We start from the raw sequence: 13,681 nt of genomic DNA, 5'->3' as shown, positions 1-13,681 counted from the left end.
ACTCAACAAAACTTCTAAAAGGCAAATAAATAGAAGCTAGCTGGTTGTGCTAAATTAGCCACAGGTGTGTGTGTGTGTGTGTGTGTGTGTGTTTGCATGTTTGTGAAAGAAAAATGGGAAGGCTATGGTATTGGCACTGCAGCTCACCAGAGACTGTTGTGGAGTGAAATTGTTCTGAGAGAGCAAGACATGGGTACTTGACATTTAGAAGCAGTCAACAATAATTAGCAACAGTAAAAGTACCAGGTAATAGATAGCAGGCACGCTTCATGTGGCATAGTCAATTCAGCCCATTCCTCAAAACACCCTGATCCTCAAACATCCTCAAAACAAAACCACTGCATGTGCACTGCAAGCACAATTATATGCATGCCATCTCTTCTACATAAAGCAAATATTCAACTACACAAAATCTGTTAAATCTTAAGCTCAACAATAAGGGAATCTCAATGAACACTTCAACCTTCAACCAGCCCTTGCTGCTATCTAAACAGCTCTTCTTCCTCTCAGACATGAAGAATGAGCACAGCCTTTCCAGGAACCAGCCCCAATGTGTCTGTGACACTCTGAAGACATTCTGATTAAGGAACTTAACAAGTAGACACCGTATATATTTCTGAGTTTAAGCCTTTTCTTTCTGATCCTTTGCTCTAATTTCTTAAGACTGTCAAGACTCTATAGGAGTGGATGTCAGAGACAGCAGCAGGTCAGGGAGACGATAAGAGGAAGCACTTGTGCAAACTCAGCATCTGACAGGGCTTGTAGGACTAATGACATCAGGTATGATGTGTGTGCAAAAAGAAAGGCAAAGATAAGGGAAAGACATCTTGAATTTCTAAACAAATAGGAAGTGGTTTTGTGAAGGTACATGCAAATGGACATTTGTTGGAGCACATATATTTGTAGATATTCACCAAATATATTGTAGTCATTACAGAACGTGTAATGACGACAACAGATTATCTAATGACATTTCTAAAGAGGTCTAAGAAAAGAGGATTGCATGTGTCATCTCTCTATGTGAATGCGAGAGAGAAAAGAATAGGTATGTGTGTATCCACATACACGCAAAGTCTGTTGTAGTTCATCCTAAAGTTGTTTGATGGTGTAAAGAACCCTGTTCTCTGCAAGTCAGTCAAATTCTTCCATATCAAAATCACTTCAGTCATGCCAGTGGAGGGACAATGGTGTGGGATAATGGTAAAATGGTTGGTTTTTAGGGTTTGGGCTTGGGCCCTTTTCGGTTCCAGCATGACTGTACCACAGTGCACAAAGCAAGGTAAATAAAGACATCGTTTGGTGAGTTTGGTGTGGAAGAACTTGACCGGCCAACAGAGAACAACCTTCTCTACGACTTTCTCTCTCAAACGACTTTGGTATGAACTAAAAGAGAGATTGTGAGCCAGGCCTTCTTGTCCACCGTCGGTGACGGACCTCTTTAGAATGAATGGGCAAACATTCCCACACATTCTTGTGAATAATCTTGTGAAAATCCTTCCCAAAAATGTAGAAGCTGTTTCAGCTGCAAAGAGAGAGAACAACTCCATATTAACACCTATGGAGTTAGAATGGTTGGTCGGTCGATCGATCGATAGATAGCTTAGATAGATAGCGTAGATAGATAGATCGATCGATAGATAGCTTAGATAGATAGATAGATCGATCGATAGATAGCTTAGATAGATAGATAGATAGATCGACCGATAGATAGATAGATAGCTAGCTTAGATAGATAGCTTAGATAGATAGATCGATAGATAGATAGATAGATAGCTAGCTTAGATAGATAGATCGATAGATAGATCGATAGATAGATCGATAGATAGATACTTTATTGATCCCCAAGGGGAAAAGGGATGTGCACTGTTCCTGGAGTCACTGCAATACCGGTTCGATGCATGGAGCGGATGGAGCAAGCCCCTCTTCTGTCTCCCTGTTCCAAAAATCAGATTAATATATGGTCCTCGGGTAGAGGATGTATCAGATATTAAACTGATAAGAACAGATACTACACTTGATCTTAGCCAAAAGGCAGAGAAGCGGTAATTCTTCAAGTGCTCGGCAGAGCAACGCCTTCTCAATAGTGCTACGGAGGCGATAAGTAGACACTAAACCGGGACAAGGACTGAGAGGACGAGGTCAAGCAGAAGACACAGTGGACACTGGACAGATAAGCTGCATTCAGACACGTCCTCCGCAGTATATGCGGAGCTTTGTCAAACGGAGGTCCGACCCTACGGGTGATTCAGATACGATGCTAATCTGCTGACATTATGCGGTTATATGTGTGAACGACAGCGACGCACATGAACAGAATTGAACGTGGTTGAACACGCACATGAACAGAATCTTTGCATGTTCTTCGCTTCATTCAGACACAAGCTCATTTACATAATGTCTGTCAGAAATACTAGGAGGGGAGTAGTGTAAGAGCCGGCTTTGGAATTCAAAATAGCCGGTTATGTTGTTCAGATATATATACGGCTTGATATCCGCAGTACATGCGGACTTACACCTAGGTCTGAAAGCAGCTATAGAGACAGAGCTCACAAGAACAGTGGGAGTGTGACAATGAGCAAGCATGACAGCAGGAAAGAACAAGACAGGAGAACACAGCTGTAGGTAAGCTCTAACATGTCACTGACTCTGCTCTGTGAATCACAGTTGATCTCTTATCCAAGCTAGTCAGTTCAAAGAAAATCAAACAGAGCGAGGAAGAACAAATAAAAATGGAACGCAGAAAAATGAATAATGTTTATCATTCCCAAACGGGAGGCCTTGACATTCTACGTCTCCTTGATGGATAAAAGTGGCACAAAGACGACGATCTCGCTGACTAATCCTGTCCGTTTTCACACATCAAAAGGAGCGAGGGAATACATATTCATGACAGGCACATGTTTGCCATCACAGGAAGAAGGCACACTGCCACAACACACAAGGATTAGGCTGTTTGAAGCTCAAACATGTTCCTCCCAACACCCCTGCTGCTGGTGGTGACCACATGTAGCAGGTGTGTGTCTGTGGAGGACAGGCAGAGGAGACACGTCTCTGCCTGAGGTTAGGCTCAGACAGCAAGTAGCAATAAGGGCATTCAAGGCAGTTTGAGAAACTTCCCTCAACCTGGAAGAAGATTTTGTGTGCATCCTCTGAAACACTAATCACAAAAAAAATCTAATTTTACCTTTTCTCCTTTTAATATCAAAGGGTTAGTCTAGGCAGTAGAGTAAATCATGTACCTGATAAACCGGTGTGAAAGTGCTGTAAAATGAGCATTGTATATGACACATTCACACGTATGTCCCAGTCAGTGTGAAACCACACATCTGACGTAATCTACACATTTCCATCTGTAAGATGCTTTCACAAATGTTCTCCTTTTCAAACTAATTCAAAGGTGTCTTTTGCAACAAACTGATGACATCTGATTCAGGATCAGCTGCGCAGAGGGGAGCAGAGATGGTCATTAGCATGCCCCTGTCACAGCCTGATGGGCTCTCCCAGGAACAGCCGCTGCACTGGACCACACTGAGTCATTAGCTAATGGCCTGATTACCCAGAGTGCAGGATGCAGGAGGAAAGGCCAGCGGATCCACGGTAGACTGACTGACAGCGCCAATCTGACCACGCCTTCAGACGACAGACACTTCAAGACACACCGCCGCTCATAGTTGACAGGACCGGAGCTCACAGGCATGCAGCAACACAGAGACACATCTCTCAGAATAGATCAGAGATGCGCTGGCTGAACTGGCATGCATTCTGTCCAACTGTGCTCTCTCCTACAGAGGTAGAGGCTGAGAAGCTGGAGGAGCAATAGAGAGCCGGTCGTGTTTGCATTCATGTTGCACCTAGGAATTCCTCATCATTTAGTGTTTACTTTTACTGCTTAAGACCTACTGCATGTTTAAAAATCCTTCTCAGCACAGAACCCCACTTTGAAGAGTGCTGGTGTTTCACTATGAACACAAACACGTGTTGAAAACCTAAGGCATAGTTTTAGTATGCCAATCATTTGGTGGTTTCATAGATAGATAGATAGGCTATACTTTATTGCCACACAACAATGTCGGAGGTAATTGTTTACAGAATGTAGGCTAGGTCAAGCCAAAAAGGGAGAAAAGGAAAGAAAGAATAAACAATAAAATAATGTTAAATAAATAATAAATAGTCCAGATGAGTTTTGTGATTCAGGAGTCTGAAGCGTCATTCATATCATCACTTAGAAATGTAGCAAACCTTAAATTCAAAATTTAAAAAATAAATGTCCTACTCCTTAACATTAGTGGGTGTCTTTTTTGCTGCGCTAAAACATATACATTTGTGTCAGTGATTCACTGATTCAAGCATGGCGACACTGGCAGTTGGCCGTTTGATAATGCTTTTTGAAACAAAGCATATCAAAGTGACCTTGATTTAATGCATCCGCTGTGCTGAAAAAGCCAGGGCCTGTATATGTCCTTGATTCCCAGAGTTTCACAGCCCCAGGCTAAGTGTGCTTCAGCAGGCTTCACCCCAGAGAGAAAGAGACAGAAAGAAAGAGAGAGAGAGATGGGGAAAAGGGAAAGAGAGAGAGATAGATAGAATCAGAGCGAGAAAAAGAGAGATAGAAAAAGAAAAAGAGAGAGAGAGAGAGAGAGAGAGAGAGAGAGAGAGAGAGAGAGAGAGAGAGAGAGAGAGAGAGAGCCTTCCAGTCCTTCACACTTGCTTGAAATACAAGCCCCCAGGACTGGCCGGTGTGCCTCTGCAGTGAGGTGTCCTGCCAGGGCAAGGATTTGTCCTTCGGCCAGAAACTCTGACAAACAAGACCGCAGTGTCCTCTCTGCCAGCAGCAAAGGATTCTGGGCCACTGTGCAGACATGCTGCACTAACAGGCAGGAGTGCCTTATGTCAGGCTGTGTGCAGAATGCTGAGCACTGATCTATCAGAGAGGGAGAGAGAGAGGGAGAGAGAGAGAGAGAGAGAGAGAGAGAGAGAGAGAGAGAGAGAGAGAGAGAGAGAGAGCGAAAAGAGAAAGAGGCAGAGACAGAGAGAAAGGAAAAGAAAAAGGCAGAGACAGCAGGGGAGAAATGGAGAGGTGGAGAGACAGATGAAGAGAAAGAAGAGCAAAGACCTTTAGCGCACAGCCAGACCTGTGTGCAGGTCATCCACTCATTTCTCTACTCTTCTATTTCAATTTCTCCTCTCCCTCTCTCTGAGATCATTTTGTTCTCTGTATGGGGAAGACGTAAAGCACTGGGATGATTAAATCCTCATTGCAGCACTAGAGCGTGGGTACACCCATGGGCAGCAACCCACAACTCTGTGTCTGAGCCTACGGGACACAAGCACACGCGCGCGCAAACACACACACACGCACACAGACGCACACACACACACACGCGCGCAAACACGCACACACACACAGCATCAGTGCTCCAGGAAATCTTTGCCACTGTAGAACCCCAAGCCCATTGCGTGTGCTGCACTCTTTACCTTCCCTGCGGGGGAGGGGAAATCAAATTAATTGGCATCTCCAGGCTGTGTGTGAAATTACGGAAAGGCAGACTGCACAGTGCACTGCTCGCTTCACAGCAGAGCAAACCCATAGACTGATGCATGTGACTTCCACACGTTTCAGGACGACACAAACACAAAGGTAAACATCTGCATAGAAATCGTCCTCTGAGCTAGACTGCAGCGCTCTATGAAGAAGATGAAAGAAAGTCTAAAAGAGGGGACTTTACACATACAGAGTTGTGTCAACAGTCCTTTAGTTCAGTGCTTGCCAAATGAGTCACACTGCATCCCTGTATAGCTAAGCTCTCTACCACAATAGGCTGCAACACATAACATTACCTGAACTAGGTTTGAAACAAACACACACACACACACACACACACACACACACACGTCAAGTTCAAGCCTATACCAAACCTGGGACAATGTCCAGCTCTGTGCTCAACACACAGAGTCCAGCCAATCAGAGACAATCAGTTCATCATTCAATCAGGTAATCAACACAACTGCCCAATCAGCTCCTGCTCCCCTTATCACAGGAACTCAAGCCCCAGCAGTTCCATTACCTGCTGGACTGCTTTTTCTTAACACAGAAAAATCAACTACACAAATCAAATGAAAGCAGGAATGACAGAGAACATAAAAAACACAATTTTCTTTTGTGTTGGCTTCGGCAGTCAGAGGGCAAAATATTTCAGCTTCAGAGCTGTGTCCTAGCAACAGCAAATGGCAACTAAAAACTTTCCACTGACGTCAGGTGAAGGAAAGAAAAAAAGAGCGATGAAGCTGGGAGATGAAACTGGGAGCGAGAGGCTGACTCTTGGGGATGGGGTCCAGTGAGTGAGGCTCGCGCACACTCTCACGTTATTAGGACTGACAAGAACAATGCACTCCTAATCCCGGCATGTTATGAAAAAAAAAAGAACACTAGTGGAAAAACAGAGTCTGAACATCTGTATGTGTGTATGTGTGTGTGTGTGTGTGTGTGTGTGTGTGACTGCATGTGGAAAAGTGTCCCTGTCTATGTATATTTGACATTAGATGTGAGTGTGTATGTATGAGTGCGTTGGCCTTTCTCCTGCTCTGTATACATGGGGCCAGCATTCCAGATCTGACGTTGTTATGGCTGTGTCTGAATTAACGTTAGTGGCACTGGCTCAGTGTGGAGCTCAAAGTAGGAGGCTGTTTTGAGAGAGTGTGTGTGTGTGTGTATGTGTATGTGAACACAGGTTCAGTATATGTGCCTGAGCAACGTCTACTCAGCAACACTCCATGAACATCCCCTTAAATGTTCCCTAAAACAAGAGAGACAGAGAATAGACCAGTGGAGAGAGGTACGCAGACATACAGAGCAAGGCTCCAGACTAGCTTTTTGCATTGGTTGCACTGGTGCACCTAACTGTTTTATGCTAATTTTTCATCCTGCTGCCTTAAACGACTAGCCTGGAAAATCCAGACCCTGATAATCTAGAAAGATTAAGGGTCTGGCAAAGAACAATGTAATGGCCAAACTCGAGGGGCGGCAACAAGCATGCATTTAAAAATCTCACTGCACACAATTGGATAACACTAGACCATGTTTACTCTGAATGATTTCGGACTTCGACGCAAATGGATAACACTACGACCAATGTGTACTGTTCTCGAACGTTGCAGCGCTGTCTTCATCAGTTTAGCTGGTTCCCCGGAATGTTGGGGTAAAAGTAACGTGCATCATTGCTCTTTGCCAAAGTGTCTCACAGAGACAATTCCATTGTGCTCTCGTGAGAACTCTGGATTTCCAGGGTATTAAACGACAACATTTCAAGGTCACCTTTTTATCTTTCTCCATATACATTCCATGTCTGAGCTGTTGTCACACCATGGACCAGGAATGATGGTACTGATTTGATTTGGGGCCCCCCCAACACTTTGACGCCATCAGTAATATTGAATATTGTGTGATCACACACACACAGAAAATTATGACTTATGTCACATGTTTCTATTTCATATTTTGGAATTCAAAAACTAATATATATATATATATATATATATATATATATATATTTTTTTTTTTTTTTTTTTTGTTTTTTTTTTTCAGTAATTTCAATACTTCATATTGATTTTTAAACTATTATACTTCTCTTTAATGTTTGGTGTTTTAAGCCCCCAACGTAGTCTTCTAGGCAGCGCTGCATGGAAGGCACTAGGGTTAGGGTTAGGTGCCTTGAAGTCGACGGTCGCAGCGCTGCCTTAAAGTCGACGGTGGGGGCTTAAAACACCATCAAGCGTCTAATTGAGTGCCTGTCACTTTAAGAACAATGTGAAAGTAATTAGCTTTCATTCTCACGGTTTTAGGCTAGAGGAAAATAGTCATGTTTCAGGTATTAGTCAGGTATTGTGATGTTTCTAATTTCAGGGTATTGCAACAGTTTTGTTGTATCGAAAGTCTAGGCGCTCACCCTTATGACGTTAGGTGCACCAGTGCAAGCCAGGAAAAAATGTAGTCGCACCCTTAAAAGGTGCCATGTGTAAGAATTGAGGTAAAAATATTCCAAAAAATGAGCTACACGCATCAAAAGAATGAGAAGAAATAAGGGTGATTATGTCATTAAAAAAATGACACGGTATAGTGCTGCAGAGATATCAACCTGAATTAGCATGCTAAATAACTAGCCACAGGCCGACAGGTGTACCATAATACCAGTTTCGGCGATGGGAGGCGGTATGCGGGCAACATAACAGCCAGCCAAACTGCAATATACGTGTCTCGGTTGTTACTCTAGGGTAGACCAACTCACTTTCTGGAGGTATACTGCCCCCATCTTTTATGGAATGTGGAGTATGAATTGATTTTTTGGCGGACATTACACATGGCACCTTTAAAGATTTTAGTTGCATCTGCGACCAAATTAGTTGCACTCTAGAGCCCTGCAGAGACACATACTGTACAGACAGACAGACAGACAAACAGACCAACAGACGGACCACAACGCAGACAGAGACAAACAAAACCCACAGACATATAAACAGCCAAATAGAGAGGAAGAAAGACAGAAGCAGAGGGAAGAGGAAACGAGACTTAACTCACCGCCTGTCATTGCGCCGTCTTCTGAAGAGTTTTTTGGTGTGTGCGATTTCAGCTTCATTAGGCAGAGGAGGAAAGGCCTGTGGTGGAGGAGATTAGAGGAGAGAGGGGGGGGGAAAAGGATTTAAATGATTGACAGGAATGGAGTATCTATATGTGACACACACACACAGACGAATAATAAACAAACACACACACACAAACACAAACACACCCCTACCCAAACACACCCCTACCCAAACACACCCCTACCCAAAAAGGTTGTCTTTGAACAAAGATTATGGATTAGGAATATGCATGATGCCTATAGAGTCTCCAGTTCATTCTTGGAGATGCATTGGAAATGCATGCTCAATTTGCCCAACAGAGCACAGGCAGGCAGAAAGACCCACCCCCCCCACAACCCTCCCACCCCCAATACACACGTCCACAGTCCAAACAGGAGACCAAAACTGCGCCAATCAGCCAACCTGCCACCTCTAACACGGTATACTCTCCTCACTGCACACACAGAAAGGGAAAAGCACAGGCCTAAGAGATGAGAAGCCAGGAGTTGGCTTCTGACTGAATTCCAAAGCCATCGGAATTCCAAAGGCACTTCCCACTCTGGAAGGCGTGACATAATCCATTCCACTTAATCCAGGGAGACGTCACTCATTGTCAGCTGGGCGCGGGAAACCAGCTCTCAACAGATGGTCGGCACCCCTTGAAATAATGAGGAGGAAGGTTTGTTTGTGTCTCTGTGTCATTGCAACTATACAGTGAGTGTTGCACACAGACAGTTTTTCCCGTCACACTCATTGTCCTTAATCAGACGGTCAAAGCCAGAGCTACGGGAAGAGTTTGTAGTCTCAACAATGAGGTAAGGCATCACTGTCTTTGATCCAAGATGATCCATCACCTCCCTAACTGGCAGCTAGCTCACCTTCAGTGTCTCCAATTAGCAATCACTCATTTTATTTTTCCATTCTATTTTATTTGCCTTTTTCAATTTGAGTTATTCTTATTGGGATGATCAGTTGTGGATTTCCTTGTTGGATTCGTCAACTTGGTTCCAAAGCATGTATTCAGAGTATACAAAATGGTAAACCAGTCACATCCGGCACAAATATCCACATGGGGCAGGGAGTCAATAGCTGAGCAACCCTTTTTGTTCAAAGCACCTAAGGACAAAGTGTTGATTATTAATGTGTGAGACATTCAATAGTGTGGAAATGAATTCCAAAAACAGGGAAATGTACAATGTACAGTCTATGTACTACAAATGGTTGAATGTTTCTGCAAAGCCTCGACTTCATTCCTCTCTCCCATAGTTTTCTCTTGCCGTGGTGCTACAGTTAGAATGTACAACCAAGCCACACTGAACGCCAAAGGTGAAACACTGCTCCCCCTGCGCTGTGCTGCTGAGGAATGGTGAGTGTGTGCACGGCTGACTGACTAAATGTATTAGACATGGCTCTCCTCACACACCGAGCAGCGCAGTCCCGCCCTGCTCCTCCCATGTTGCAAGAGTTGCCTCTTTTTTTTTTCTCCCAACGTCTTCACTAAAGCCAGGCGAGCCAAACCGCTGGGCCCTGATTGGTGCTTGCTGATTGGTCCCAGATGTGGAGAGCCGCTCTTGGAGCATGGTTTCCAGGCTTGTTGGCATGGAGATAAAGGCTTCAGACACAAAGCACCCTGCAGCAAGGCTGCCTGCCTGAGACCAGAGCAAAACAAAATGGCCTCTAAAAGGGACCATTCGTGCTATACAACACACACAAACAAGGGAAGAAAAACAGAGGGAAAGAGAAAAAGGGTTGCAAAGAGAAAAGAGACATGGAGAGAGAGACCTATGACTGCCTAAGGTGCTAAAGGCCATTTTATTCTAGCCATTTTATTGGCACGAAACGAAGCGTGGTGAGAGGAAAGTTAGTTGTGTGTGCTGACGGAGGTCTGAGCCCATTAAGCAGCATCTGCTGAGCCAGGGTAACGTGCGCGCGCGCGCGCGCTGGCACCGGCTCCCCTCTGCTCCAGCGTCTCCGTGTCGTTCGCAGGGCTCACAGGGCCAGACGGGAGCGGAGGAGCAGGCTCATCACTTCAGACACACAGCGCAGCGCAGAACACCCACAGTCACTCAAAGTGATGAGCAAGGGTCTCAGCTGTCTGCCGTCGCCGAGGTTGGCAGAGGCAGAATTCTGCCGCGCTAAAACCACACTGCACTGGGGCTGCCTGACACTGTTCTTCTCTCAGAGCCACTGAGGTACACGGAAGCAGCTGTCAGAGTATGCAGGATCGAGAGGAAAAAGACAGATAGCAACCCAAAGAGAAAGACAAACAGAGAGACAGAGTCAATTGCATGTTTAGCTACTGTTGCGCTCCTCTAGGATATCATTAGCTGCAATTCTCCTTCATAATTGTAACCAGATGATGATCTCAATTGCTGTATACATCTGTCATCTTCAAAGCTGGAAAAATGCAAATATTGACACAATAGAGTCAGAAGCATTCTTTTTAACACTGAGGTGTCAAGAGTGTATGGTTTGGCATGTATAAAGCTCTAACAGTTCCATATGTTAATGTTAATGTTATAACTACATACCCAATTCAGTTATTAATACTGAAGGTTTTAGTTTGGGGAAAAATAAAATGGACAATCGCCTCAGCTAAATACTCCCAGCTAAAAGACAGGAACTGTCTGAGTGTCTCTCTATTGGCTCCATCACAGACAAAGGGCATGCAAGATGTGGAGGCGGACAGATAGCACACAGGGAGCCCCAGATCAAAGGGAGGAGCACGTTCAAATATACAAGCGAACACAGACACACAGTCCCTCAAATGCATACAAACACAGGGGGCTCTGCACGTCTCGGGCAGTATTGACCTCCGACTTGGCATGAGACTGCAGACGTGACAATGGGGCGGTGAGTCGGCAGCAGCAGGAAGCTCACGTATCGACTGCAGTGCATTCCACAGGTCAGAGGTGACGCGCCTCTGTCACACACACACACACACACACACACACACACACACAGTCACACACACCCACATGCACGCCAATACTCCATTCCAGACAGAAAGCATGAGGATATCTGGTCTTCTCACTGACCAGCACTGAACTAGTTAATGAGTCATCAGTGAGGTCACAGCAGAGCAGTGCCATTGGCTGTGTTGATGCAGCCTGGCATCAACATCACTGATGGAGCCAACATCCACACCCTAGCATCCAACCAGCGGAGGGACCAGAGCACCTTCAGTCAATTATTTCAGATACATTTCAACAGATTCATAAAATGTACTTTCAAAGACACGCTTAGATTGTCACTTTGGACTAATCTGTTCAACAATTCTTTGTCTACCTCCACTTAATATACACTTTCTACTTTCAGTTGTTCTCAGTCCATCACCTTGTTCCTGTTTTTGGCACCATGAATGAGTTTCAACACTTTCCTCCAGTGACCTTCCTCTGCCCTGAGACCGTGCTTGCTGTGGGACGCACTGGCCCCAAGTGCGCCTCTCCCCACAGCCACACATGACTCAAGACATTCCCGCTCTCCTGCTGCGAGGCGCCACACAGGAAGTCATGTGGTGTGGGCCTGAATGACACACAACTCACTCCATCATGATTCTGGAACACTGCCCATGAGCATAGCAACCTCACAGACAGACTTGCAATGTCAAGTCAAGAATGTCACACAATCAAACATGCGTGTGTGCTTGCATGCAATGGATCCATGTTTGTGTGCACATACATGCAAGACGGCAGGTCATTGATGCTCTGCGTGCTCCGTTTATATTTGTGGGAGTTTGTTGGGGGGGGTGGGCTGAATGGCTGGTTTGAGGAGAGTTCCCAGCATCCTTTTTGTGTTATGATCCTTTTAGATTAGGCACATTCAGGGAATGAACTTTCCATTGTTCCCTTGCCTCACATTTACCTTGGCCACCAGCCAACAGCAATATATTACAGCCGACATACACACAAAGCAATGTATATGTGTTGTATGATCAGACTGGGCTCCGCTGCAGCCATGGCTTTCTTCAGGCCACGCATAGGCCAGAATCGGAAGAAGGGAACACCCAGCCTGCTGTGCACAGGAAGCCAGAGAAAATCCTTTTTTTGACAGTTTTCCTAGCGATAGGTTAAGATTAAACAACAATTTTAGGATCGATTGATCAATCTATCGATCTATCGATGAAAGGCGATTCAAAACGTGTCAGAAAGTCGAGACCGGACCCACCGTCAAAATTTCGGGTGTCCACCAAAAGGGACTCAAATTGCTAAATATCGGAATTATCCTTTAACTATTTAATTAGATTGTTTTTTAGTTAAATGTGTGTGGTTATATTATATATGAGACTATATATGAACACAGTATACAATACTAATATTTAAAATAAAATTCACAGAATTTATTTCACAAATCTATGTCTGAATGCAGGTTAGTTGCCATGGAAACATACAGTCTGAAGCTTACCTTACTTTGGTAAACACCATCTTACAATTACTCATTAGAGTGTCAGAGCTTTCTTGAATATGGTGTTCTCCATCTTAAAACTCATACTAATTGACTGATTGTTCAGTCTGGGCTCAAATTGATGAACTTAATTATTTATTGTCTTTGTGATCATCATGTGCTCCTACTGTAATTGTTGTATTTATCATACATTTGTATCTTAATATTTGTTTTAGTTTAGTTTAGGGCAATAAGGAAGGTTAACTGTGAATGTGGAGTCTGAACTAGGCTGGTTTGATGATTTAGCGAGGATTCATATTGCTCTAATACTATGTTATTATATGAGATCATATAATGTTATGTTAGCATAAGTTACTGTGTAGTTTGGAAATAGGAATAGGACGTCATGGAATGAACATTTCTATGATTAAGGAGAAAAGCAGATTCTGGACAACTTTAAGTTTGGCCATCACTGACTGTGACTATCTTGAGTGATCTGTAATTCTCTTGATTAAAGGATGCATTCTGATATTCAGATATTCAGAATGCAGGGAAATCCAACAAATCTCTGGACCCTGGGCTATTTACTTGTTTTGGCTCACTGATAGGAACCTTTAAAAGGCAAGGCATTGTACAAGTCAAGCAAAGCATCTCAGTGGCACAGACAGATGGGCAGAAAAAC

At 44.1% G+C, this 13,681-nt stretch overlaps 1 protein-coding gene and 1 non-coding gene across 3 annotated transcripts in view; both read right to left on the bottom strand.

The window, feature by feature from the left end:
• ctif (CBP80/20-dependent translation initiation factor) overlaps positions 1-13,681 on the bottom strand; it is a 73,713-nt gene that overhangs the window by 25,006 nt on the left and 35,026 nt on the right. For both annotated transcript variants that reach the window (XM_042059475.1, XM_042059476.1), the window contains exon 8: positions 8,573-8,649. In XM_042059475.1, coding sequence (XP_041915409.1) covers positions 8,573-8,649 — 77 coding nt within the window. The remainder of the gene's footprint in view (positions 1-8,572; positions 8,650-13,681) is intronic.
• LOC121681072 lies at positions 1,854-2,044 on the bottom strand. Its single transcript, XR_006021949.1, has one exon. It is a non-coding gene; the product is annotated as a U2 spliceosomal RNA (small nuclear RNA).

This window comes from Alosa sapidissima, chromosome 13, assembly GCF_018492685.1.
Source record: "Alosa sapidissima isolate fAloSap1 chromosome 13, fAloSap1.pri, whole genome shotgun sequence".
In the NCBI taxonomy this organism is placed as follows: Eukaryota; Metazoa; Chordata; class Actinopteri; order Clupeiformes; family Clupeidae; genus Alosa; species Alosa sapidissima.
This window is presented reverse-complemented; position numbering and strand designations above follow the sequence as displayed.